This window comes from Lepidochelys olivacea, assembly GCF_965140295.1.
Source record: "Lepidochelys olivacea isolate rLepOli2 genome assembly, chromosome: 6".
In the NCBI taxonomy this organism is placed as follows: domain Eukaryota; kingdom Metazoa; phylum Chordata; order Testudines; family Cheloniidae; genus Lepidochelys; species Lepidochelys olivacea.
In genome coordinates this window covers 39,957,890-39,982,231 of record NC_140416.1, presented here as the reverse complement: position 1 = coordinate 39,982,231, position 24,342 = coordinate 39,957,890, and the positions used below count along the sequence as shown (strand labels likewise).

Below are 24,342 nucleotides of genomic sequence, written 5' to 3'. Positions count from 1 at the left end.
TAATGAAGCTCTGAATCCAAGCAGCAGATTCTTTCCTCCTCTGATGCTGGTCATCACAAATCTTGATCCAGTCTTTCTCTCAACGCCTCGCTCCATCTTCAAGCTGGCTCTGCCAACCAGAACGGCATTCTGCACTCCTTGCCCAGTCATCCACAGAGATTCCAAAGGATACTAAGTCATCCTTGCAAGCATCCCAAAATCTGCACAGCGATTTGCCTCTCTTTCTAGACCCTTTGGAAGCTTCAGAGCAGAGCACGCTTCTCAGGATCCCAAAATCTGGCATTCGCGTGACATGTCCAAACCACCTGAGTCTTTTCTTACTAATCAGTGTTCCCATGGACAACATACCAGCACGATTTAACACTTCACATTTGTCACCTTGTCGTGACATCTTATTTGAAAAATTTTATACAAGCATCCTGATATGAAAACTGTTTAGTCTTTTGGTGTGTTTGGCATAAGTTGTCCATGTTTCTGAGCCACATTGCAGAGTTGGATAAACCACATGTCTCATAAATACGGATTTTCACTTTAGTTGACAATTTGTTAATGTTCCAAGCTCTGTCTTGCAAAAGACCAAAGTTCCTGGCCGATTTGCCAGTTCTGCTTGTGATCTCAGCATCAAGATCTACATTGCTGGTAACAGTAGAGCCAAAGTAGCAAAAATTATCAACAACATCTAGATGAGTACCATCTAAGGTGGTATCTGGAACTGGGTCTGAAGAGCCTTTGTGCATGATAAGTTGTCTTCAAGCTTATTGGTAGCACAAATATTTTACATGAATCAGAGAACTTGGTAATAAGATGTTGTAAGGCACCAACACTGTGAGGCACAAGGGCCTCATCATCTACAAACAACAGGTCTCTTATTATGATCTCCTTCACTTTTCTTAGCTCTGAACTTTGCAATGTTAAACAAATCTCCATCATGTCTAGTGCTAAGATAGACTCCCCCTCGAACATCACAGAACTCATGTTGAAGCAGAAATGAGAAGTAAATATTAAACAATGTAGCAATATAACTCTTTGAACTTATTGCTATTATCCTCATTCTCTTTCCCCCTCTCCTCATCACACTCACTTGTTTGACCTTAAATGACATGGTAAACTCCTTGGGAAGGAACTGTATCTTCTTTGTCTGTACAGTGTCTAACACAAAGAAGCCCTCATGCTGATAAGGCCTTTGGATACTACTGTAATACAATCATAAATAAGCATGTCATACTTGCAGTATGTTTTGTTAAGACTATATCTGTTTGCATGGATTTCCTTACTACTGTGTTCCCCAGACTATGGGGTGGTAAATAACATTGTTTTGGGTTCAGTGTCAGATTGGCAGAGCCTCGGGGTTTTTGTTTTTTGTTTTGCATTCCTCTGGAGAATGGGGCACTGGTCATGTGCAGGTTTAAACTAGTGTAAATGGTGAATTCTCTCTGTAACTTGAAGTCTTTAAATCATGATTTGAGAACTTCAGTAACTCAGCCAGAGGTTATGGGTCTATTCCTGCAGTGGATGGGTGGAGGTTCTGTGTCCTGCGAGGTGCAGGAGGTCAGACTAAATGATCATGATGGTCCATTCTGGCCTTAAAGTCCATTATTCTATGCGTATTTTTGTTCCTGTATTTTAAGCTAATCATATGTTAAATGTGGTTGCCAAGTAATGTCCAAGATGCAGCATGTATTCAATTTGTATAATTAAGTTAGATACAGTGACTGTATGCTTTTTCGTTTTATCCAGTAAGAATTAAAGAAGGTAAGCTAAATCAGCTCATCATTTTGTAACGTAGTATCACAGATAGTATTTACTCATAAACAAAGAGTGCTGTCAGAATGTGAAAGACTTAGTACATTGCCTTCTGTTCTTTCCAACTTTTGGAGAAGGGTAGCTATAGTGTCTATATTTAACATGCTAAAATGATTAAGTTAAAATCTTGTATGTAGAATATAATGTATGATGTGTGCTCATTATTTAAGGCAATGCGCTGTTTATTCTTTATGCAATTAACTGCCAAAGGTCTGCATTTAAAAAATAAACCAAGAAAATCGAGAATTGATTTGCTTAACTCAAGATGACATCTTGGAATTCAGTGGTCTTTAGAATCATGTGTATTGTGTTGCAATATGTAAATAATAAGATTAAGGATGCTGTCTGCATTAAAGATGAACTGAAAAGCTTTTCAACTACCAAGATGAGAGATCGAGATTCCCTGTTCCTCCTGCAGTGATTGATGCCATCACTGCCAAGGTTTAAACAATTTCAGGGAATCTCCATACTTTGTATGGTTGTGTGTGGCTCATTGAGTAAAAATGTGTATGCCTCATGTGAGCCAGTTGCAAAGCTGGGACTAGAACTTGGGAGTTCCTTATTTTCAGTCCTATGTTTCAAGCAAGAGACTCTGTTTCTTCTATATTTAATGTATTGTATGAAAACAGGATAATCATGAAGGATTTTTAAACTCATCATTATTTGTTGCACATTAAAATTGATAAAAGAAAAGGAGTACTTGTGGCACCTTAGAGACTAACACATTTATTTGAGTATAAGCTTTCGTGAGCTACAGCTCACTTCATCGGATGCATTCAGTGGAAAATACAGTGGGGAGATTTATATACATAGAGAACATGAAACAATGGGTGTTACCATACACACTGTAACCAGAGTGATCACTTAAGGTGAGCTATTACCAGCAGGAGAGCAGGGAGGGGGAACCTTTTGTAGTGATAATCAAAGTGGGCCATTTCCAGCAGTTGACAAGAACATCTGAGGAACGGTGGGGGTTCTCCTTCACCTGCACATCTACCAATGTGATATATGCCATCATGTGCCAGCAATGCCCCTCTGCCATGTTCCTTCGTCAAACTGGACAGTCTCTATGTAAAAGAATAAATGGACACGAATCAGACGTCAAGAATTATAACATTCAAAAACCAGCTGGAGAACACTTCAGTCTCTCTGGTCATTCGATTACAGGCCTAAAAGTGGCAATACTTCAACAAAAAAAACTTCAGAAACAAACTCCAACGAGAGACTGCTGAATTGGAATTAATTTGCAAACTGCATACAATTAACTTAGGCTTGAATAGAGACTGGGAGTGGATGGGTCATTACACAAAGTAAAACTATTTCCCCATGTTTATTCCCCTCCCCCCCCACTGTTCCTCAAATGTTCTTGTCAACTGCTGGAAATGGCCCACCTTGATTATCAAAAGGTGTCCGTCCCCCTCGCTCTCCTGCTCATAATAGCTCACCTTAAGTGATCACTCTGGTTACAGTGTGCATAGTAACACCCATTGTTTCATGTTCTCTATGTATATAAATCTCCCCATTGTATTTTCCACTGAATGCATCTGATGAAGTGAGCTGGAGCTCACGAAAGCTTATGCTCAAATAAATTTGTTAGTCTCTAAAGTGCCACAAGTACTCCTTTTCTTTTTGCGAATACAGACTAACACGGCTGCTACTCTGAAACCTGTCATTAAAATTGATGGAATTTTTGAAAGATCTGTATTGTATTTTGATAGCAGTAGTAATGCAATAAAGAGTATAAAAGTGAGTGACAAGCCATGCTATTCTTGCTAGAAATTTGAACTTCATATTTGTGGTAAGAAATTAATCTGGTTTTAATTGCCCCATGAGTCTGAAATATATTCCTTTTGTAAAGCTGACCTCACATAAATATAAATCACTATAGCTGCCTGTTCTTTAATTTATGCATTAGTGTATTGTACCTGCATACCAGATGAGAATGAGTATCTCAAGTTACGGTGTATTGGAGATCATTAAATCTTCTCTGTTCTGTGATGTTCAGTAGCACTGCATTTCTAATTACTGAAAAATGTACTATATTTGTACCACTTGCTTTCCAGTAGCTATGTTTAGCTACAGAAACATGATCACCTCAATTTATAAGGAACTGCATAGGTTATTTTTGGTAACACAGGAAACAAATGTTGTAAAAACATACTGTAAAATTACAGAAATAATTGCAATGTTTTTGCCATCAAATAATGTAAAAATACTGTAGTGGGAAATCAAAATTTGTGTTACAATTATTTGAAAATAGTAGCAGTTTACAAATATAAGGCTAAAGTCTATCCCAGGGCATTTGTGCCTCCAGAAGCAAAAACAGTGCACTCATATTCTGTGAAAGGGGCGTTATTGTGCACCTGCCTTCTTGGTAGCAGTAGCCTCTCCCCATTTTCCCTCCCTCCCTCAAACACAGGTTATTGCTGCTAGGAGTTCAAGAATTTACAAACAGGACCCAAAGACATGGAGGGGCTGAATGGCTGGACCCTAGACTGGGAGTCAGAAATCTTTGGTTCAGCGTGGGTCTGTCACTGAACTGTTGTCACCATGGGCAACTTTCAACTTTTCTGTACCCTCTTGATGAAGTTGGCCTTAAATTGTATTTATTTATTAGATGTTCTCATGCCTTGTGACACATAAGGCAATCAAGTCTGTCCACCTTCATCTGCCTAATACCACATTTCTTCCTCCATTTTGGGCTTTTCTTCACTACTGGGGTAAGTCGACCTAAAAGTTATGCTACTCCAGCTACGTGAATGCCCTAGCTGGAGTTGATGTAGCTTAGGTTGACTTATCCCGGTGTCTTCACTGCCCTGCATTGACGGGAGACTTACTCTTCTCAGTGATCTGGAGTACTGGAGTCGACTGGAGAGCATTGTGCCATTGATTTAGCGGGTCTTCACTAGACCCACTAAATCGACACCCGCTAAATCGATTGCAGCAGCGTCGATCTCCCAGTAGTGAAGACAAGCCCAAAGTCTGTTTCTGTGACAGCTGCTTCTTTCTCAGTAGTGATGGGTTTCAGAGTGGTAGCCGTGTTAGTGTCAGCAAAAAGAACGAGGAGTACTTGTGGCACCTTAGAGACTAACAAATATATTTGAGCTTATGCTTATGCTCAATTAAATTTGTTAGTCTCTAAGGTGCCACAAGTACTCCTCATTCTTCTTTCTCAATGGTTTTCTTACATCCATCAGTTGTCCCCCTGCCTCCCCCCCCCCCCCCCAGTTTTCTGGATACAAGGTGGTATCCAGTCAAGAGTTTGTCTAGGAATGCAGTTTTTTTATATCCTTACGACATGTACAAACCTTTTCAGCCTTCTCTCTCAAATCATTATCTCTACAGTCTTCTGTCCAGTTTTTTGTAACACTCAGCATTGGTTACTTTATCGCACCAGCAGACACCAAGTATTCTTTGCAAGCATCTCTGATGGAATGCATTAAGTTTCCTATTGTGAGTTTCTAGTATTTGCCAAGTTTCAGATATAACAATGTGGGTATCACATATATCATATAACAGTGTGGGTATCACAATGTCATTGTACAACTTTATCTTGGTTTTTACATTCTAAGCCTTTGTCTCCACTGGGATTTTGGTCACTGGACTATCTGGAAATCCCTTGTGCAGGCTATCTTTATCAGGGTAAACTCTAATAGTACTGTACTGGTATAAATCATGTTATGCTAGGGGCTTGGACTAGTGCAGCTGCATCAATGGCTAAAAACTCAGTGTAGGCAACGATTAAGATCTGACTGAGACCTCTTTTGATTGCAGATGAATTCTGATGGTGTTATCCATTAGACAGATAGTTCTTGATTATGAATTTGCGATACTTTTGTAAGCCAGTTGAGCTTCAAAGCCCTGGACACTGAAATCAATAGGAGTTGTTCCTCTTTGTCCCACTCATTTTTTGTTTTCTTAAAAAAACAAAAACAAATAAAAACAAAATCATTTTTAAAAAACCTGTATGATTTAAATATGCAGAAGTCAGAAAATGTGGAAGCTAAAGTTGTAGTTTCTTATTGTGAATATGCATTATGATATTCTTTAATTGCATTATTACATATTTTATAAAAAAGTCTAAATAATCCTAAAACGTGTTTCTAATGCATTAGACACATGTAGTATCTTAATGTGGACTTATTTATGGAATATTATTAATTTATTTTCATTCTTTGGAAGAAATGGAAATTTGACAATGCAGTATTACAGGAAAAAAAGCAGAATATATTCTTTTATTTATGGGATTATTATACCAGCTGGTGCTATTATAGAACAAGATAGGTGAGAGATGTCGCACTGTTTTTGGTTTCCTCTAATATAATTTAAAATCTTCATCTCTAGATTCTGAGTTTCAGAAAACGATTTGTCCATGCTTTAATGTGATGTTCAAATACGAGTTATAAAGCATGAAGTTCAACAAGGATAGTATCACTGTGAGGTATAACGTGCTGAGTTGGTTGTTAGCGTAAATGCTAATGGCCTTATTACCTGAAAGATGTTAAAACAGAGATGGAAAACTTTTATATTACAATTTTGAACTTCTTTTTATAGAAAGATATCACATGTTTCTAGAAATGTTCATTACTCAGACCATGGTTAGTGCAAAATAACTTAGGCATTGATGCTATTAAGACAACATTCTGAAAAAGGCTCCCAAAAGTTTTTAGAATAGATACATTCTGCTCAAAACCAGGCTGTTTAAAATGAGAGTTAATCTGTTTCCTGTCTACTTTAAATTGTATCATCGTGTAGTTTACAGTTCAGACAAAGGAACTTAGTTTATTCTTTAAAAATATTTACAATCATCTTTATTACTCTGTTTAAAATTTGTGGAGTGATATGTTTAGCTGACTGTGACAATATAGCACATCAGTTAAAAAAGGCAGATTAATGGGGAGAATATGTGTTATGTATATGTGTTAATCTGTTTTCATTGAATTGTATTTATAATTCAACAGAGGCTATCTTTATAATAATAATTTACAAGGCAATACGTTATTATCTAATGATTAGAGAACATCTGTGAGATTTATATCCTGTAAATTTTATGCACGTTACAGTGAACAAAGACTGTAAACTGAGTACAGCCATGAACTTCAGTTGACAGGGAAAAGGCTCCATATGTTTCTCAACTGAAAAGTGATCCTACTTCCGTAGTCTCTCTTAAATAGATTGTTTGTTTGTTACCATAATAAGATATTCCAAAATCAATACCAGCATTTTGGATTGTTCTGTGTAACTGAGCTGGTGTAAGTGACTTTGTACATAGCTGGCTGTGGAGTAGTAATAGAAGTTTTTTCTGCACCTGAATTAAATTTCTATCAGAATTTTTTTTTAATGCTGTTCAGTTTGCTAATACAGCCAAATGTGTGAACATAAAGGCTGTCATTCCTCTTCCTTTATACTATTTATAGAATTTTGAGATCAATTTTAGAATTATCTATAAGGTTAACTAGACATGTAAAATGAGGATTTACAGTAAATTTGTTGCTATAAAGGGATTTGAGAAGACTTCTTGTGACTATTGTGTGTTTATACTTCTATAACACCTTTTTAATTACTTAAATGTAAAGTTTATCTTACAGGTTTTTGTTACCTTATTCTGGGCTGTGTGTCTTCTTGGAACAAATATTAGTGAAAAGCAATCTTTTCTAATTTTTCTTATTTTACTTTTTTATCAATGTGACCTATTTAATTGCAGTTTTTTTAGGAGGTATTGTTGTAATGACTTCCACCTAGAAACTAATGACCAATAGCAGAACAGAAGGATTTTTTTGCACACATGTCAAATAAGTTTCTCAGTGAAATGAAGATTTATTCATTACAAAACTATATTGTAGCTTGTAAAAAAAAATAGCTAGACCATCCCTCCTTCTAGAGAAATATTGTAACTGATCAAAAGGGTATCCCACAGTTAGAAAAGAGAGTTGACAAAATGGTGGCTGCCTTGACATAAAAAAAATTAGTTTTGGTGAGTTAAATGACCATACCGAAAGAGGTACTGAGGTAATAAAACGGTAATTTAGGAAAAAATCTTAATGAGAATTTTAGAATGTACATTAATTTACTGTGGAGAATTGATATGCCAAGCAATTTTAATTGAGGATCTGCAGCACAGAACTTTTATGAGGATTAATTATTGTTTATGCAGTACTTTGAAGTTGTAGATTGCTATGTAAATGCTGAATTTGATAATTATCTGTTAAAACTCCGACTTTCAGAAAACAAAAATTACAGGGAAGGAGGTTTGCTTTTCATAAAATAACTAACTGCTGATGTATTCCAAAAGCATATCTAACACAAAAAGTAGAATTAGTTCTGTAGGTTCTAAGCCAAGGAAGCCCATGGCCTCTGGCTAGTAGATGTGTTGAATAAAGTATGTTCAACTATAAGCACCTCTTTAAAACTCTCCCAAATATCAACTGGAACTTAAAGAGTTAACATTACTAAAGATTCCAAGTTGTGTTTTCCAGTTTTAAACCATATGTAAAATACCTTGTAATTTTTGAGAATTTTTCATAATATATTGACATCTGTGATCATACTTTGATGTAAAAGTTCTTTTAATATTTCCATTATGAGCCTCATGGCTTTCTCCCGAAAATACCCCTAATTTAGTTATATATTTTTTATGAAACATAGCATATTGTCTAGTCCCATGAGTGATTTTGTTCTTTCCTTCAAGAGTTGCTTGAAATAAATGGTGCTATCTTTTAGCTAGTCTGTTAAAAAAGAGGTGTTTGGCCAATTTGCAGAGTAAAAACTTTGCTTTCTTTCAAAGGTATGAATGATTGCTTTATAATTATGAAAAAGTAGCACTCTTCAACATGGTTATCTTCTGATAGCTGTATTCTCTGATATGTACTGACATAAGGCCTAATCCAAAGCCGGTGAAGTCTTCGGGAGTCTTTTCATCTACCTCCAGTAGGCTTTGCTACAGACATGAGGGGTCTAGGCTATGGAAGAAATCTATTGGTATGTTGTTCTGTGGCTGAACAACTCCAACAGTGTCAGAGATTTGGATTAGATATTGATAAGATGTCTTAGCTGAGTTGGAAAAACCTCAGCTTTTTCATTTTGCTTGTAAAATCCTTTGCAGTATAGAACAAATTCTCTCCCTCAGATGCAGTTTCTTATGATGCCTGTGCTAGAACATTGTCTGAATTTGCTGTATTTACTTACATATTACTTTGCTTATTGTCCCCCATGAGAAAAAAGTGTTAACTGTAGAATGGATTAACAATCTCATTTTAAACTTTCATTGGCCAGAAGGCTAGATTTTTTTATCATAATTTCTGTATTTTGTATAAAATAGTTGAATTGCATTTTATTTTTCTGTAGAGACTTTCAAAGGCAGGAAAACAGTTTTAACTTTTTAAATCTTCTGCTGAGTACAGAATAGAGAACAAAATTCTGTAGTGGTAGTGGAATCTTTAAATAGGAAACAGCTTCTCTTTTCAGTTTCATCAGTTGATCAATGGTCTTGTTTTGCTATCAGTTTAATTAATTGTTGTGTCCTTTTGCGTCCTAAAATCACAGCAGGGAGGTAAGGGGGTAAGGGAGAAAGACACCTCAAATTAGACAAAAAGTTAATTATTGGAAACATGTACTTTTTCACTTGAATATATTTTTCAGAAATTAGCCTGATCTCAGAGTACTTAGTTAAAATGCGTGGGGTGGGAAACATTGTAACTATCAGTTTTGCATTTGTGTGTATGATAAGCAAAAATGATATACAGAAGGAAGCAAAAAGATAAACAGAAGAGGAACACTCTTCCTTTACAACATGTTCCCCCGTGGTAGCATCTTGTGTCCTTAAAACTTAGGTTCTGTGTAGTGTTTGTGTGTGTGTGTGTGTGTGTGTATAGAGTGCACACGTGAGCCCATACACACACACAATATAAGATAAGCCAAATAAAATGTATTATGACAGTGAATGTAGGCATAAAATTGAGCTGTCTGATTTAGTAATGTATATGAGCTTTGAATTTCTTTACCATTATTATTTTTTCAGAGATGCTATACACTTCAGTCCCCAGTGCAATGGAACATGCAGGTACACGTATAACACCTCTGAAAATCAGGCACCATAATACAGACACTGATAAAATCTTGCTTTACCATTCCTTGCTATAACACATGGCTAATGAACAGAATTCTTTATTTTGTAAAGGCATAACTTCAATCTTAAAATCACGCTCTCTTATTTTATATATTTTTACCTATTAAAAATATTTTTTAAAACTTGATTTTTTTCTCCAGTCTGTTTGCTGTGTGCATTTTAGAGTACTTTTGTGTACTTTTTTGATGTTTTGGTGGGTTATTCCTTGGGAAAGAAGAAAACAATTTTAAAAAATTGTGATGATGTAACCACAGAAATTGGTAGCAACTCATAAGGTAATTTCTTCTCATTTTTTTTAAATGATTACTTTTCAAATTAAGTGTTTTATAAACAATGAAATGTGCAAAAAGTACTATACATTGTTTTATGACCACGTAAATATTTCAACTTAAATGATACAAAGGTGACACAACCTCTTGTGACAGCCCTCTGCACAGAGGTGAATTTCACCTTAAATATATTAAAATATTTAAGTAATGTGTTCTCATCTTGATGTATATGGAATTACGTATATAAAATACGTAAGTATGAGTATCTTTATTAAATAGAAAAGATTTGTACATGCTTTGTCAAGATACTGTGTGTGGGTGTACAGATAGTAGTTATTCCACTCTAATGCATGTCAGCAACTTTCAGTGAAAAAATAATTTATTCCAATAGATAATTAAAACTTACTTAATTTTCTCTTTCTATGTTCAGTCTTGGTTTTCTTGGGTCTTATGATTTAATTAACTTTCAAAAAGATATTAAAGGTTACCTGCCCTTGTCAAGTGGTAATGAAGAAGAACACACAAATGCAAGGTGGTCATATTACCAGGTTTTAGGATTATAGTATTAGCATTATTGTTTTTGCTTTTTTGAAAAAGGCTGGTTTTCATGTTGCCCACATTCTGTATGTTGTGACTTCAATGAATAAATAAGAAGTTAAGGCATCCATGCCTTCTTCAAGGTCCATCAACAGGAGTATTCAGCCTTTAACAGCTGAAGAGCCATTTTAGCATCAGAAAAAGTCAAACTATAGAAGAATTAAACATGTTCAGAATGCAAGAAGATTTGTAACAAGTTTATAAGATAATAACTATGCAGGAGTAAATTGCAGACTTCAGATCTAGGTTTTGAATACCCTAAGTAGCCATAGCTTTTATGATCTGGAGTTTTGTTTCAGCCACCATATACAGATAGGGACCATCTACAAAATTTTGATTTGGTGCTGCACCTGGGTGGAGATACCTCACTCTGCTTCCCAAGAGGTTTGGGACATTCAGACACAAAGGTTTGGTTTGGGGCCTGTCTCTAAAGGTAATGGTTAATTCAGTTGTCCAAACAGGTAAATCAGTTTGAGTAATTTTATTTAAGGCTCTAACAGGCAAAGTCTCTGAGCTCTTTGAAGATGTTAGGTTCTATTTACTGTTCCTCCCAGACGTGTGCCTTTGTGACTTTCCGTGACTTCATTTCCAATTACCCTTTTTCTCCCCAAGGTAAATTTGCATTCTCATGAAGATGTTGCAAGACGTCTTTATCAAACTTGAGAGGAAAGGCACTTTGCAGGGCTATGAAGTTGGGGTCTCAGGATGGGCATTACTGTATAATAGTCTTCTGCATTACTTTCACCTTTGCCAGGTCCCAAGCCTATACTTTATGAAAGACTGATTCTTGTGGTCGTGGGGGTGCTGGCCTGCTGGTGTGGAGAGACAACTTTGACTCTTTCTGTATTTTAGCATCTCTGGATCTCCGAGACATAGGTGCTCTATCAATGTTCTAGAACTGTTTGCAGTTCATTTGGCCCTGCACACATGGGGGACTCTTTGCAAAGAATCCTTTTTCCTAACCAGCTGCAGTAGTGTCTAAAGCTTGTTACTTAGGGCATAAGTCCTCCATCTTCATTTCTTGGTGGAGAAATAAGTTTTAACCCAAGGTGGGATCAAAACTCGTGCTTCAGCACTTGACTGAATGTTGCTTGAGCACATGGCTGAGTATCCTCAGGGAGTGGAGCTTCCACTGAGAAGTGTCTTCAAAGTTGGGGCTCATCAATGATCAGTTCATTCACTATGTTCTTCATGCCTTTGTGTGGAAATAAAAGTAAGGAAATGGATACTTTATTCTTTTCCTTTATTCTGAGACTTCCCAGGAAAGTCAGATAAAATGTGGAGCAAATCATTATGGAAGCCCAGACAGGAGTGTCTTGGACCTTTTGGAGCCTCTGGTTCATTAGAGACTCCTATTCTATTTGGATCTTTTATTTCAAGGTCTGATACCCTTTGTCAACCCTGTTGTCTGGAGATTGTACGGATTAGGTGTGTGAATGAATTTACCTCCACAGGAATAGTTGAGTACTTGGCTATCAATTACAAAAGTGCCACCTGAAAGGCTTATTCTCAAATACATATATCTTTCCTTACTGGAAAAATTGTTAGATGCCAGGAAATGTTTTCAAAATATTTTACTTTTTTGCAACAATGCTAACTTAACTTGTATCCCTCGTTTTTTTTCCTCTGAGTTTGTCTGAATTGTAATACAAGCAAAATTAGAGTGCGTGATTTGAGTTCACATCCTTCTATTTCCCATCTGTTTTCCCCTCCTCTTTGAGGAGGCCAAGATTTTGGTTAGTGTTGGGTTTAATTCTGAAAGCAACTGTGAGTTACTCCTTTGAGCTAGCCTTTAGCTACTCTTATGTAAAGCAGCATTTTTGGTTGCAATAAGGACACCAGGGGGGAAATGAGCTCTCCGTGCAATAGCTCCTGAGGTGACGGGGGGGAGTAGGTGACAAAACAAATATTCTTATTTTATTTATTCAATACATATTTCATAAACCTGTGGTTCTCAAACTTTTGTATTGGTGACCCCTTTCACACAGCAAACCTCTGAGTGCGACCCTCATTGTAAATTAAAAACACATTTTTATATTTAGCACTATTATAAATGCTGGAGGCAAAGCAGGGTTTGGGGTGGAAGCTGACAGCTCGCGATCCCCCCACATAATAACCTTGTGACCCCCTGAGGGGTCATGACTCCCAGTTTGAGAGCCCCCTTCAAGGAGTTTGGTAAAGTTGTTTGATTGTTATTTTAACCATCACACATTCCTAAAATACCCCAAACAAACAACAAAAACCTTGTTGTGGCAGAAACTATATAAACAAAAGAGGAACTTGGCAAATACAATAGAAACCGTGAAACCTATTAGGCAAAAAGTGTTGTCAAATGCAGTCTTGTTAAAAATAAACATACGTGTACATTGTAACAATAGTTGGTAAAATATTTCCAGACATAGGTATGTGTAGGATGTTTTGTTGTTGTCTCTGTTTTAATTTATGTGGTATTTTATTCCTGTTTACCCTAGACTGGAATCAGAATTGAAACCTTTAAACTTTTCACAAATATGTGGAAAGGGCTTCCTCCCATTGCTTACAAATTTCTGAAGTTCTTTATTTGTGGAATATACTGTTCAGAGTGTAGGGTTAATAGAGCTATTTCTAAATTAAGGTGTGGATTATATTTTTAACTTTTCAGCCTTCAGTTTACTTGGATTTTTTATTAGAATTTAAATTTTTCACTTTTATTGTGTAAGATGTTAATAATCTTCTGTGAAACAATTAGTCAACTTTTATTGAGTTTTTAGACCTGTTTGTAGCATAGCATTTTAGTGAAGAGAAAAATATATTTAATGTATCATCTTAGATAATGGTTAGGTATGAAAAGCGGTTAACTGTCTATATCATATGCCAGTAATCCTCCTCAGGTACATGAGAAAGTCAGCCCTCAATGTGGTGATGCTTATATAAAAACCTTTAAAGTGAATTATGACTGACATAGTGTCAGCTGTTTACAGAATACATGTCACTGTACATCCAGTACAATAAAAGGATTTGGAAAAATGTTGTAAGGCTGCTGTAATAATAAAAAAGAGGAATAAAAATAGCCTTTTAAGTGGGATAATCATATTTTTCTAAAGTCAAAACAGTGACTGAGCAGACACATGTAAGATTTGATTTAAACTGAGCTTGTAGCTTCTTTCTCTAATATATGGTTATTTAAAAATGTATCCTGTAAATGAGCTTGAAATACAAGATTGCAAATAAAACCATTTACATTCTACATATTTAGAAAACAAAAGTAATTGACAACAATGTCATATTATGCATCAAAAAGAAAAGGAGTACTTGTGGCACCTTAGAGACTAACCAATTTATTTGAGCATGAGCTTTCGTGAGCTACAGCTCAAAGTGAGCTGTAGCTCACGAAAGCTCATGCTCAAATAAATTGGTTAGTCTCTAAGGTGCCACAAGTACTCCTTTTCTTTTTGCGAATACAGACTAACACGGCTGTTACTCTGAAATCTGTCTTTATGCATCAAATTAGTCATGTGTTGGGATGTTCATTTATTTTGATTAGAAAAAGGGTCACTTATTTTCAAGGTTTTTTTTAAAACTTAGGCAACAATACACGTGAAATTAAGAGAGCTTAACAGTACAGTGAACCACAGATTTTAGGTATGTTTGGTTGTGTCTGCTTTTAAATGCTGTATAATGATGAGATGTTAATAATGCAGCTAAGAAGAAAGTCTGAGCAGTTTACAGGTACCGATATTTTATCACATATATCAGAGTGACTACAAGGTATTACAGATGTCCTAATGAAGTGTTTTGCTTATATTTGCAACCAACTTCTAAGGAGTATAGTAGATTTCTAGGCAACAAAGGTATTTTTCTGCTTCCTATATTATTGAAGATGTGCAACACAGAAGGGAAATCTTTTGCTGATATTCTAACAAATGTAATAAGTTTTTTACTAGTATTTGGGAAGAGTTGAGCAGTAGCTGTTGAGCCCTATCGCTGATCTATAGTGATGATAAAATGCAGGTTGTTGTTAAAATTCATTCTAGAATTATCCATTGTTGTTTGCAGTGTTGTAGCTGTATCAGGATATTAGAGAGACAAGGTGGGTGAGGTAATATCTTTTAGGGCTTGTCTACACTGGCAAGTTTTGTTGCCAAAAATTGCCTTTTGGCGACAAAACAGCGATAGCGTACACACTGCAATGTGACTTTTTTTTGAAAAAAACGCCCAGTTTTGGTGACAACTTCCACTCTGCTAGAGACTTTTGTCTTTTCCCCTCCCTTTATTGTCAACAAACAGCCAGTGTAGATGACACAGCTTTTTTTCCCCGATTTTATTGGCCTCCAGAAAGTGTCCCACAATTCCGATGCTGCCGCTCTGGTCAGCGGTTTGAACTCCACTGCCCTATAGCCAAACCCCCTTGCAAGCTCCGGGAATTTTAAATCTCATTTCCTGCTTGCTGGCTTCCCAGATGAGCTTCCCACGTGAGCATGGCTGGCTATCGCACCAAACGCACTCATGCTTGGACCACCGCTGAGTTGTTGGATCTGATCAGTATATGGAGAGAGGAGTCTGTTCAGTCGCAGCTGCGAGTGACCCATAGGAATCAAGACACATATGGGCAAATTTCTCGAGACTTGTCCAAAAAGGGCTATGATCAGGACATGCAGCAGTGTAGAGCGAAGATAAAGGAGCTGAGGCAGGCGTAGGTGGTGAACCATCGCTCCGGTGCTGCACCTAAGACCTGCCGCTTCTATAAGGAGCTGAATGCTATCCTCAGTGGTGATGCCAGCTCCATTGTCGATAGTCCCATGGATACTTCGGAGGCAGCAGAAAGAGAGGGTAACCCAGAAGCTGAAATTCTGGATGAAGAAGTCGAGCTAGAAGAGGATCTGGTGCTCCCAGCAGGGTCGCCCGGTGGGGACAGCAGCCAGGAACTTTTCTCCACTCCAGAAGTTCTCAACGGGGAGCAGGAAGCCGATGAGACGCCTGGTAAGTTGCTGTGGCTTGTGTAGGGAATCGAAAAGTGGGAGGTAGGTAGTGTTTTCTGTGAGCTGGACATTGTCCTGTGTAGCTAATCTGCATGGCCAAGCAGGGTATCGATGGACATCAAGACCTGCAGGGAATCCTCCAGAGAGAGGCTGTGGAAAGTTTCCAAGAGGTACTTGTTAATCTTCTGTCGCAGATTCCAAGGGAGTGCATCTTGTTAGTTTCCCCATTGTAGGAAACTACCATGCCATTTAGCAATCACTGGAGCTGGGATCAAAGTAGCACATAGCTGAGCTGCATATAGACCGGGGTGAAAGCCGCAAGCATGCAGCAGTTCTGCCTTGGTTTCCCTAGTTACTTGCAGCAGTGAGATGTCAGCCAGCAGGTTGGCTGCCTGTGAAAAAGTGTGATAATTTTAGAATGAGTTCCCTGCAAGCTGTGACAGTTTTGTCTGTTGCACAACTGCCTTCTCCCCACTCCCAACACTCACCATGATTGCGGTGTTCGCGGAGCTGTGTGCCTGCCTAGTGTCTCAGAGAGAAAGTGACTTCTACTAGCAAAAGGCCCTTATTACTAAAATGTTTCAATCATTTGCTGGTATGTAACAATTCCTCTTCTGTTCAGCACAGACCTTGAGGAACACACCACACACCACTGCCGACCAGCTTCGGCAGATAAAGAAGAATCCTAGGCGCAACAAAGAAGACATGTTCTGGGAGGTGCTGCAGTGCGATGAGATACAGACCAGGGAACGCAAAGAGTGCTGGGAAGCCGAAAGGCAGGACAGAAAAGAGAATGCTGCGTTTGCTAGGCAAGCGACAGAGCAGATAATAAAAGTTATGGAGGATCAGACAGAGATGCTCAAGTCTTTGATACAGCTGCAGACTGTGCAGATCCGTGGTCAACCTCCACTGTAGCACATGCAGATGCACAGTTCTTTGCCAACCCCACCCTCCTCTATGCCCATACATTCCTTTTTACTTCACAGAACTCCTGAGTTTCCCCATCACTCCACCCCCTCTCACAGTTTGCACAATGATAGCTGGAGCTACACACAGTTATGAGGTTTTACCCTTTTTTAACAATAAATAAATAAATGCTAAGGTATTTAATGGTACAGTGTTTTTATTCTGTGTTCTACAAAAGCATATAGCAATCAATTCACTCTCGGGAACAGACTTCTAAAGCATTTTATTACATGGATCTAGGGCCCCATAATTATACATGGATGCATGCACCAGAGAAACAACTCAAAAGCAGACATGTGTTGCTGCCCCCATTGTCAAAGTAGTTCCTCCAAGCTTCTCTGATGTTGCCTCCTCTGACAGCCCTAGCATCTGGCTGTTCAAACTGTGCAGCCAAGCGCTCTGCCTCAGTGCTCTACACCTGAGCAAACATTTCACCCTTAGATTCACACATATTATGCAAAGTGCAGCACGCAGCTATGAGCATGGGAATATTATCCTCGGTAAGGTCTAGCCTTCCATTGAGACACCTCCAGCGACCTTTCAAACGGCCAAGAGCACATTCGACTACCATGCGGCACCTGCTGAGGTGCTTGTTAAAACGCTCCTTGCTGCTGTCCAGGTGCCCTGTGTAAGGTTTCATGAGCCAGGGCTGTAGGGGGTAAGCTGGGTCTCCAAAGATTACTAAGGGCATTTCCACATCCTCCACTGTGATCTTGTGGTCTGGAAAGAAAGTCCCCATCTGCAGCTTTCTGTACAGGCCACTGTTCCTGAAGATGCGTTCGTCATGCACCTTTCCAGACCAGCCTTCACTGATGTTCGTGAAATGCCCCCGGTGAGGCACAAGTGCCTGCAATACCATGGAGAAGTATCCCTTCCTATTGACGTATTCAGAGCAGAGTTTTGGAGCGGAGCCTGGAGCGCGGAGCAGTGGAGCTGCAGGTTTTTGCCCGGAGCTAGAGCGGAGCCGGAGCACAGAAAATCTTGACTGCTCCACTTCTCCATTTTTTTTTTATATTTTCAATCCAAAATGAATGATATGTAGCAAGAAAGTCCTAAAGGTGCCAAAAAGTTTCAGATTGTATAATAATTGATATTAACATCTACTCTACCACTTTACATAATATGTCACAGTTATTCTCACTTCGGCTGAAATCAAGGTTTAATGTACAGATACAAAATTACAGTTTTTTAGAGATAATTATCAGACATCCAGCAACACTGCAGACTGCTCCCACCCTCGTGCCAAGGTTAGGCAAGAACGTACTCGCGTAGATTAGTTAGAATAGTATGTGCTGATACTTCTTTTGTAAGGGTTGATTAACGAGACGCGCTGAGTGCTGCAATTATGGAAGAGTGTGATGCAAGATGCAACTTTTAAGATATCACAAACAGGTATATTGCAAAAAAAATAATGTTTTTGTTTATTGATTATATTAAGATATCCCGAGATATTAACCACTTAAGCTCATTTCTCACACGGGCTCCCGTTACCGGTACATTTGTTCATTTGTACATGCTCCTGTGTCACTTTGGTGGACTTATTTTATATGTCATCTGTTCAATGGTTTTTTGGTAGTGTGGTTTGTAATTTTAAATTTACTGAAAAAGTCGCCTGCAGCAGGCATATAAATATACAGTAAACATTTTTGCATAAATTAGGAGTGATTCTTGTGGTATATCCAGAGTGACTGGAAAATGTCCAACACAACTTTGGGGGTAAATCCTTAGGTCATTTTAAGAAAAAAACGTTTCTGTGAACACATGTCCTAAAATTCTTCCTAAGGAAGCTACAGTCCCTTCAAGCAGGTGATGAAAAGTTAATTTCTGATTAATATCTCAAAAAGGCTTTAATATAAAATAATGAAATTATGTCTGTGTCTTAGCGTTAATATGTGCTACCATATTACATTATTCAAAATTATTTAAACCATAGGCATCCTGAACTGGCGGTTGGTCATTTTTATTTCATATTTCAAGAAAGGCTTGTCATTTACTGCCCCTGGCTATGATCGGTAATATTATGTTCCATAATTTGTTAATTTTTGATTATTATTATTTTTAAAATTTATGGTTCTAAAGTTGAAAAATAAGAAGTAAAATTGTTTGTATCATTCTAAGCATCTAAGTAGATATAAATAAACTTTAACGGGAAAGTGGATTCAAATTGCAAGCACAGTCCTTTTAGTAAAGAGAGCACATTTTCAGAAATATGTGTTTGCTTCATCAGCCTAAATATACAAGATAGAGCAAATATCAGGCTGCGCAATGGGTTAATGACCCTAGTCTCATACTTCCAACATGGCTTCATGAGGACGACTCAAAAGTCCAACTGTTGTGGTGTGGTATTCACACTCTTCAGTTGGCAATCTGGGATGGACTGAACAAAGATCATGCGAATAAATTTCTGGCAAAAATTTGACAAGTCATTGTCAAACTATGAACCCCAAGTATTCGAAGTGTTCTGCTTGATCTACATGGGGTAACTGAATCATTGGATACTGTAACTCACTGTGGTTCAATATTTGTGATGATTGTTCGGCTTCTTGTTTTTCAATCTTACTGTGAACAAATGGCTGCTGCTGGAACAAGAGAACTCAAGTTAACAAAGGCTGAATGGGATGAAGTGAAGAACCTGAAAGACCTCTTGGCAAAGCCAAGCCAAACCAAACCATCATGAATCTTCAAGCTGTAGATGTTACCCTGGGAGTTTTAATGAAGGAATGGCGAAAACTGTCAAAATTCCTGCAAGAAAATGGTGAACAAATTGCAGAAGGAATTCTATCCTCCATGCAGAAATGCGAAGAGAAGCTTTTTGACTATATTCATTTCCTTGCTGGAGTTTATGTTGACCCACGCTATCGGATTCTTCTTACTGCAAGGGAAATACCAAAGGCAAAGGAAGGGCTCCTTGATATTGCTTGACGACTCGAAAAACAAAATCTATTGCTACATTTGAATTTGGCGAAAGAGGTTGAAGAAAACGAAACACAACAAAAGGAGTCGTCGACAATCGAAATTGCTGTTCTTCTTCGAGTGCTTGTTCACATCCATTCCACATTAGGTGTGCGTGCGCCAGGTGCACGAGCGTCGGAAACTTTTTCCCTTCGCGGCTCCTGGCGGGCCCCCCGAGTGGCGCCACTGCGCCGTGCGTATATACCCCTGCCGGCCTGACCCCCTCCAGTTCCTTCTTACCGTCTGTGGAGGCGTTGGAACAACCTCTCTCTCTCTCTCTCTCTCTCTCTCTCTCTCTCTCTCGTAGAAGAGAGTCCCTTAGCCTTTAGAGTAGCTGTTATCAGTTAGTTTACATACAGATTGTGGACTCTTAAGTCATCAGGTGCTTGGAGGCCTCCAGCACCTGCCCCGGGCTTCAAGACTTGCGCCACGTGCCGCAAACCTATGCCAGTTAGTGACCCCCACAACTCATGTCTACGTTGCCTGGGGGACGGACAACAAACTGAAAGGTGTAGGATTTGCAAGACGTTTAAGCCGAGGACAAGGAAAGAAAGAGACTTTCGCCTAAAGCAATTGTTGATGGAGGCTGCATTGCAGCCGCTGGGCCTGGAGCGCCCAACACCAGCTCAGGCTTCCTCGGTGCGTAGTGCCCCGGAGCTGTCCAGAGACCCGGCACTGGCTAAGCACTGTAAACTGTCAGCCCGGAGTGCCAGGCTAAGCCCCGGCACCGATCGTCCTCCCTGGCGCGGCCCCTGGCGCAGCCTAAAGGAAGTGGTAGTTGTTCCCCGCACAGGAGGCTGGCGCCTCCCAAGGCCCCGAGCACTGACAAGAGCGGGAAGGCCATGGTACCGGCGCTGACACAGGTGGTCCCAGCAGCACAAGCCCAGACCTAAGTGAGCTCAGTGTGGACGATGGGCTCGAGGGCATAACGGATCAGCCCTCTATGCCTGGCACCTTTTGAGGCTGCAAAGGACCTCATCGAACTGTCGGCGACGAGCCCCCTCCCATATGGGGAGAATCCTCCAGCGCCCATGCCTCGCGTGCTGTCGAGGGGTAAGCCGGCAATGGTGTGCCGCTCAAAGACACCATTCCAGCACTGGTCCTGGAGTTTGTCCTGGTCAAGCTCCGAGTCTGCAGACTCGCACTTGCCAGCGGCCCAGAAGGAGGTTGCGGCACTGGCAACGGGTCGACGCAAAGAAGCACCAGAAAGGGCACGCCGCTCTCCAGCACCGCCCAGAGACCAGCACCAGGAGGAGTTGAGATGGCCCTCGCCAGAGGTCTCCCGCAGACGGTCCCAGTCCAGAGAACGCCAGCCCCGGTCCTGATCCTGGTCTTGGTCCTGGGGATACCGGTACTGCTCCCGGTCCCGCTCAGCTAGGAGCTGCTCGTTCTCTCACCGGCGAAGATCATTGGCACCGCCATGGCCTTCGCGATCGGCGTCCTCACAGTCCGGCGTCAGTTCCGGCCACTATAGCTACCCGCCCTGGGGCCCAGAAAGCAGGGACCCTCAAGGGAGCTAGCACCCTCAATGGGGGCCACCAGGCCATTGGCCCTTCTGGACCCCCTGAGCCTATCAGGAGCGCCAAGGGTCCCATCCAGGGCAAGTTACTTGGTGCAGCAGTCCCGGTCCCTGCACTGATGCCAGACAGTGCCGGAGGCAACAGTATTCAGGCCTCCAGCATCCCCCCAGGATAAACCGGAGAGGCTGGCACCGAGTCCGGTGCCGTCCCAGGGACTTCTGCCCTGGCCTGAGCCCCCAGCCACGGGAGATGGGGAGCAGGAGGACCAACCAGAGGGGGTCGAGCAGCAGCTAACCTCCCCTTCTTCCCCCGATGAGGTGGTGGCGGGTACAGAGGTGTCCGGCCCTCTGCTGACAGACCATAGAGCCCACCAGGAAATGCTGCACAGAGTCGCCCAAAATTTGGGGTTGCAGACCAAGGAGACAGTTGAGCAGGAGGACCCCATGGTGAACATTTTTAAGCCCCGAAGGTCTATCCAGAACAGTGCTCCCACTCAGTAAGACTATCCAGTCTAACTATAAGACGATATGGCAGACCCCGGTCTCCAGCACTCCAATGGCTAAAGGAGTGAAGCATAAATACTTTGCCCCATCTAACGGCTATGAGTTCCTGTTCTGCCACCCGAGTCTATGCTCCCTAGTGATTTTGGCAGTGAACGAAAGGGAGCGCCATGGTCAGCAGGCCCCGGCCCCTAAGGCCAATGAGGCGAAACACCTGGATCTTTTTGGTAGAAAGGCGTACTCATCTGAGGTCCTTCAGTTGAGGGCATCCTCAACACGCACAATTTCAACTCCTGGGCAGCGGTGGGGAAGTTTAAGGACAACTTCCCGCAAGATTCCCAACAGGAGTTCACGGCCCTGGTGGACAAGGGCAAAGCAGTAGCCAAGACCTCTCTTCAGGCCTCCCTGGATTCGGCAGACATGGCGGCTAGAACAATCGCGTCATGGGTGGTCATGAGGTGCTTGGCGTGGCTCCAGGAGTCAGGCCTGCTCCCTGAGGTCCAGTATACATCCCAGGACCTCCCCTTCAAAGGGTCTGGGCTCTTCTCACACCAGACAGACGCGAGGCTGCACAGCCTCAAGTCATTGGGTATGCACACCCCGGCAACCCAGAGGAAGCCCTTTAAGCTGCAGCCTCCCCCGCAACACCAGTACCAGCCTCGCCATAGGCATGAGCCTTACCGTAGGCGAGGCAGGGATAACAGGCGACGGTGCAATAATACTAATGCGCCGGGCCAGAACCAAGGCCAGCACAAACCCCATCCGGGCACTAAGCCAGGCTTTTGAAGGTGCTCTCAAGGACAGCATACCAGACCAGTCACCGGATCCGTCCCTTTGTTTCCTGAACCGCCTGTCCCGTTTCTCCCATGCGTGATCCACCATTACGTCAGACTGTTGGGTCTTATGCACGGTGTGGAACGGGTACTCCCTGCAGTTTGCCTCCCACCCTCCTTCCCCCTCCCTCTTCAGGGACCTCTCTCATGAGGATCTATTAGAGGAGGAAGTCCACTCGCTGCTAGAGGCGGGGGTGGTAGAGGTGGTGCCTCACGGCCTAAGGGGAAAAGGGTTCTACTCCTGGTACTTCCTCATCTCCAAGGCAAAAGGGGGTCTTTGCCCCATACTAGACCTGTGCGGGCTCAACAAGTTCCTGGTCAAGGCCCAGGTCCACATAGTCTCTCTGGGCACCATCATCCCTTCCCTGGATCTAGGGGACTGGTAAACTGCCCTCGACATGAAGGATGTGTACTTTCATATTGCCATTTTCCCAGCCCATCGATGGTTCCTACGCTTCACCGTGGGCCGAGAACATTACCAGTTTGCGGTTCTCCCATTCAGTCTAGCCACGGCCCCAACGGTGTTCATGAAGTGCATGGCGGTGGTGGTGGCCTTCTTACGGAGGCAGAGAATCTGGGTGCACCTGTACCTTGATGACTGGCTCCTGGCGGACCGATCCAAGGCGGAGGTGCAGGGCCATGTGGAGGTGGCCCTGAGATTGTTCCGCGAACTTGGGCTCCTGATCAACGTCCCTAAGTGCACACTTGTACCCAAGTAGAGAATGGAATTCAAAGGGGCAGTCTTGGACACGGTGCAGGCCAGGGCAAGCCTTCCAGTATCCCGATTCCAGACTATCCAACAAGCAGTGGCCTCCCTGCGCCAGTTTCCAACGACAACAGTCAGGTGCTGCCTGCGGCTGCTGGGCCACATGGCAGCATGCATGCACATGGTCAGGCATGCCAGACTGAGACTCAGGACTCTGCAGGCGTGGCTCACTCGGGTGTACCGCCCAGGCAGGGAGCCCCTGGACTTGGTAGTGACAGCCCCAAGGGACGTGCTGGACTCCCTGCTGTGGTGGCAGTCCCAGCCTGTGGTTTGCGAAGGCATCCCCTTCGCCGCCCCACAACTGTACCTAATGCTGGTAATGGACGCGTCAGACCATGGATGGGGGCTCACCTGGGGGATCTCATGATGCAGGGGTTGTGGTCCAGAGCAGAGCGGTCGCTCCATATCAACGTGAAGGAGCTCAGGGTGATTCGTCTCCAGACGTTTCACGCCACTCTGAGTGGTCACAGCATGACAGTTCTGACGGACAACACTACTGCCATGGGCTCGTTCCTCGCCATTCTGTCATGAGGCTCTCCTCCTCTGAGACCTTTGCATAGCCCATGCAATTCACCTTGAGGCGTCCCATCTCCCAGGGGTATGAAACGAGCTGGCGGACTCCCTCATGAGGGAGCGTACATGAGTGGACGCTCAGGGGGGATGTCGTGCTTTCGCTCTTCCGCAGGTGGGGGATTCCCCAGGTAGATCTGTTTGCCACCGGTGCCCGCGGTTCTGCTCGTTTCAGGGCCGCATCCCTGGCTCACTCGCGGACGCGTTTGCTATCCCGTGGAGAGGGGGCTTGATGTATGCCTTCCCCCTGCTCCTCTTGGTGCACAAGGTCCTGCTCAAGGTGCGCAGGGACAGGGTGGCGGTGATCCTCATCGCCTCAGCCTGGGTCCGCCAACACTGGTATACATCGCTCCTAGAGCTGTCGGTGGAGGCCCTAGTAGTCCTGCCCCTACACCAGGACCTCATTACACAGGACGACGGGCGGCTTCTCCACCCCGTCCTGCAGTCGCTGCACCTGACAGCGTGGAGTCTCTGTGGCTAAAC

The 24,342-nt window shown here is 41.8% G+C and overlaps 2 protein-coding genes across 2 annotated transcripts in view; both read left to right on the top strand.

The window, feature by feature from the left end:
* METTL15 (methyltransferase 15, mitochondrial 12S rRNA N4-cytidine) overlaps window positions 1–24,342 on the top strand; it is a 190,812-nt gene that overhangs the window by 52,187 nt on the left and 114,283 nt on the right. The gene's annotated exons all lie outside the window — the stretch shown is intronic.
* On the top strand, window positions 15,556–16,667 carry LOC311522586 (uncharacterized protein; the record flags this gene model as incomplete). The annotated part of the gene is made up of 2 exons (XM_084632058.1): window positions 15,556–15,753; window positions 16,375–16,667. Exons 1-2 carry the CDS (start codon window positions 15,573–15,575, stop codon window positions 16,665–16,667), a joined length of 474 nt encoding a protein of 157 aa, XP_084488184.1. The 5' UTR covers window positions 15,556–15,572.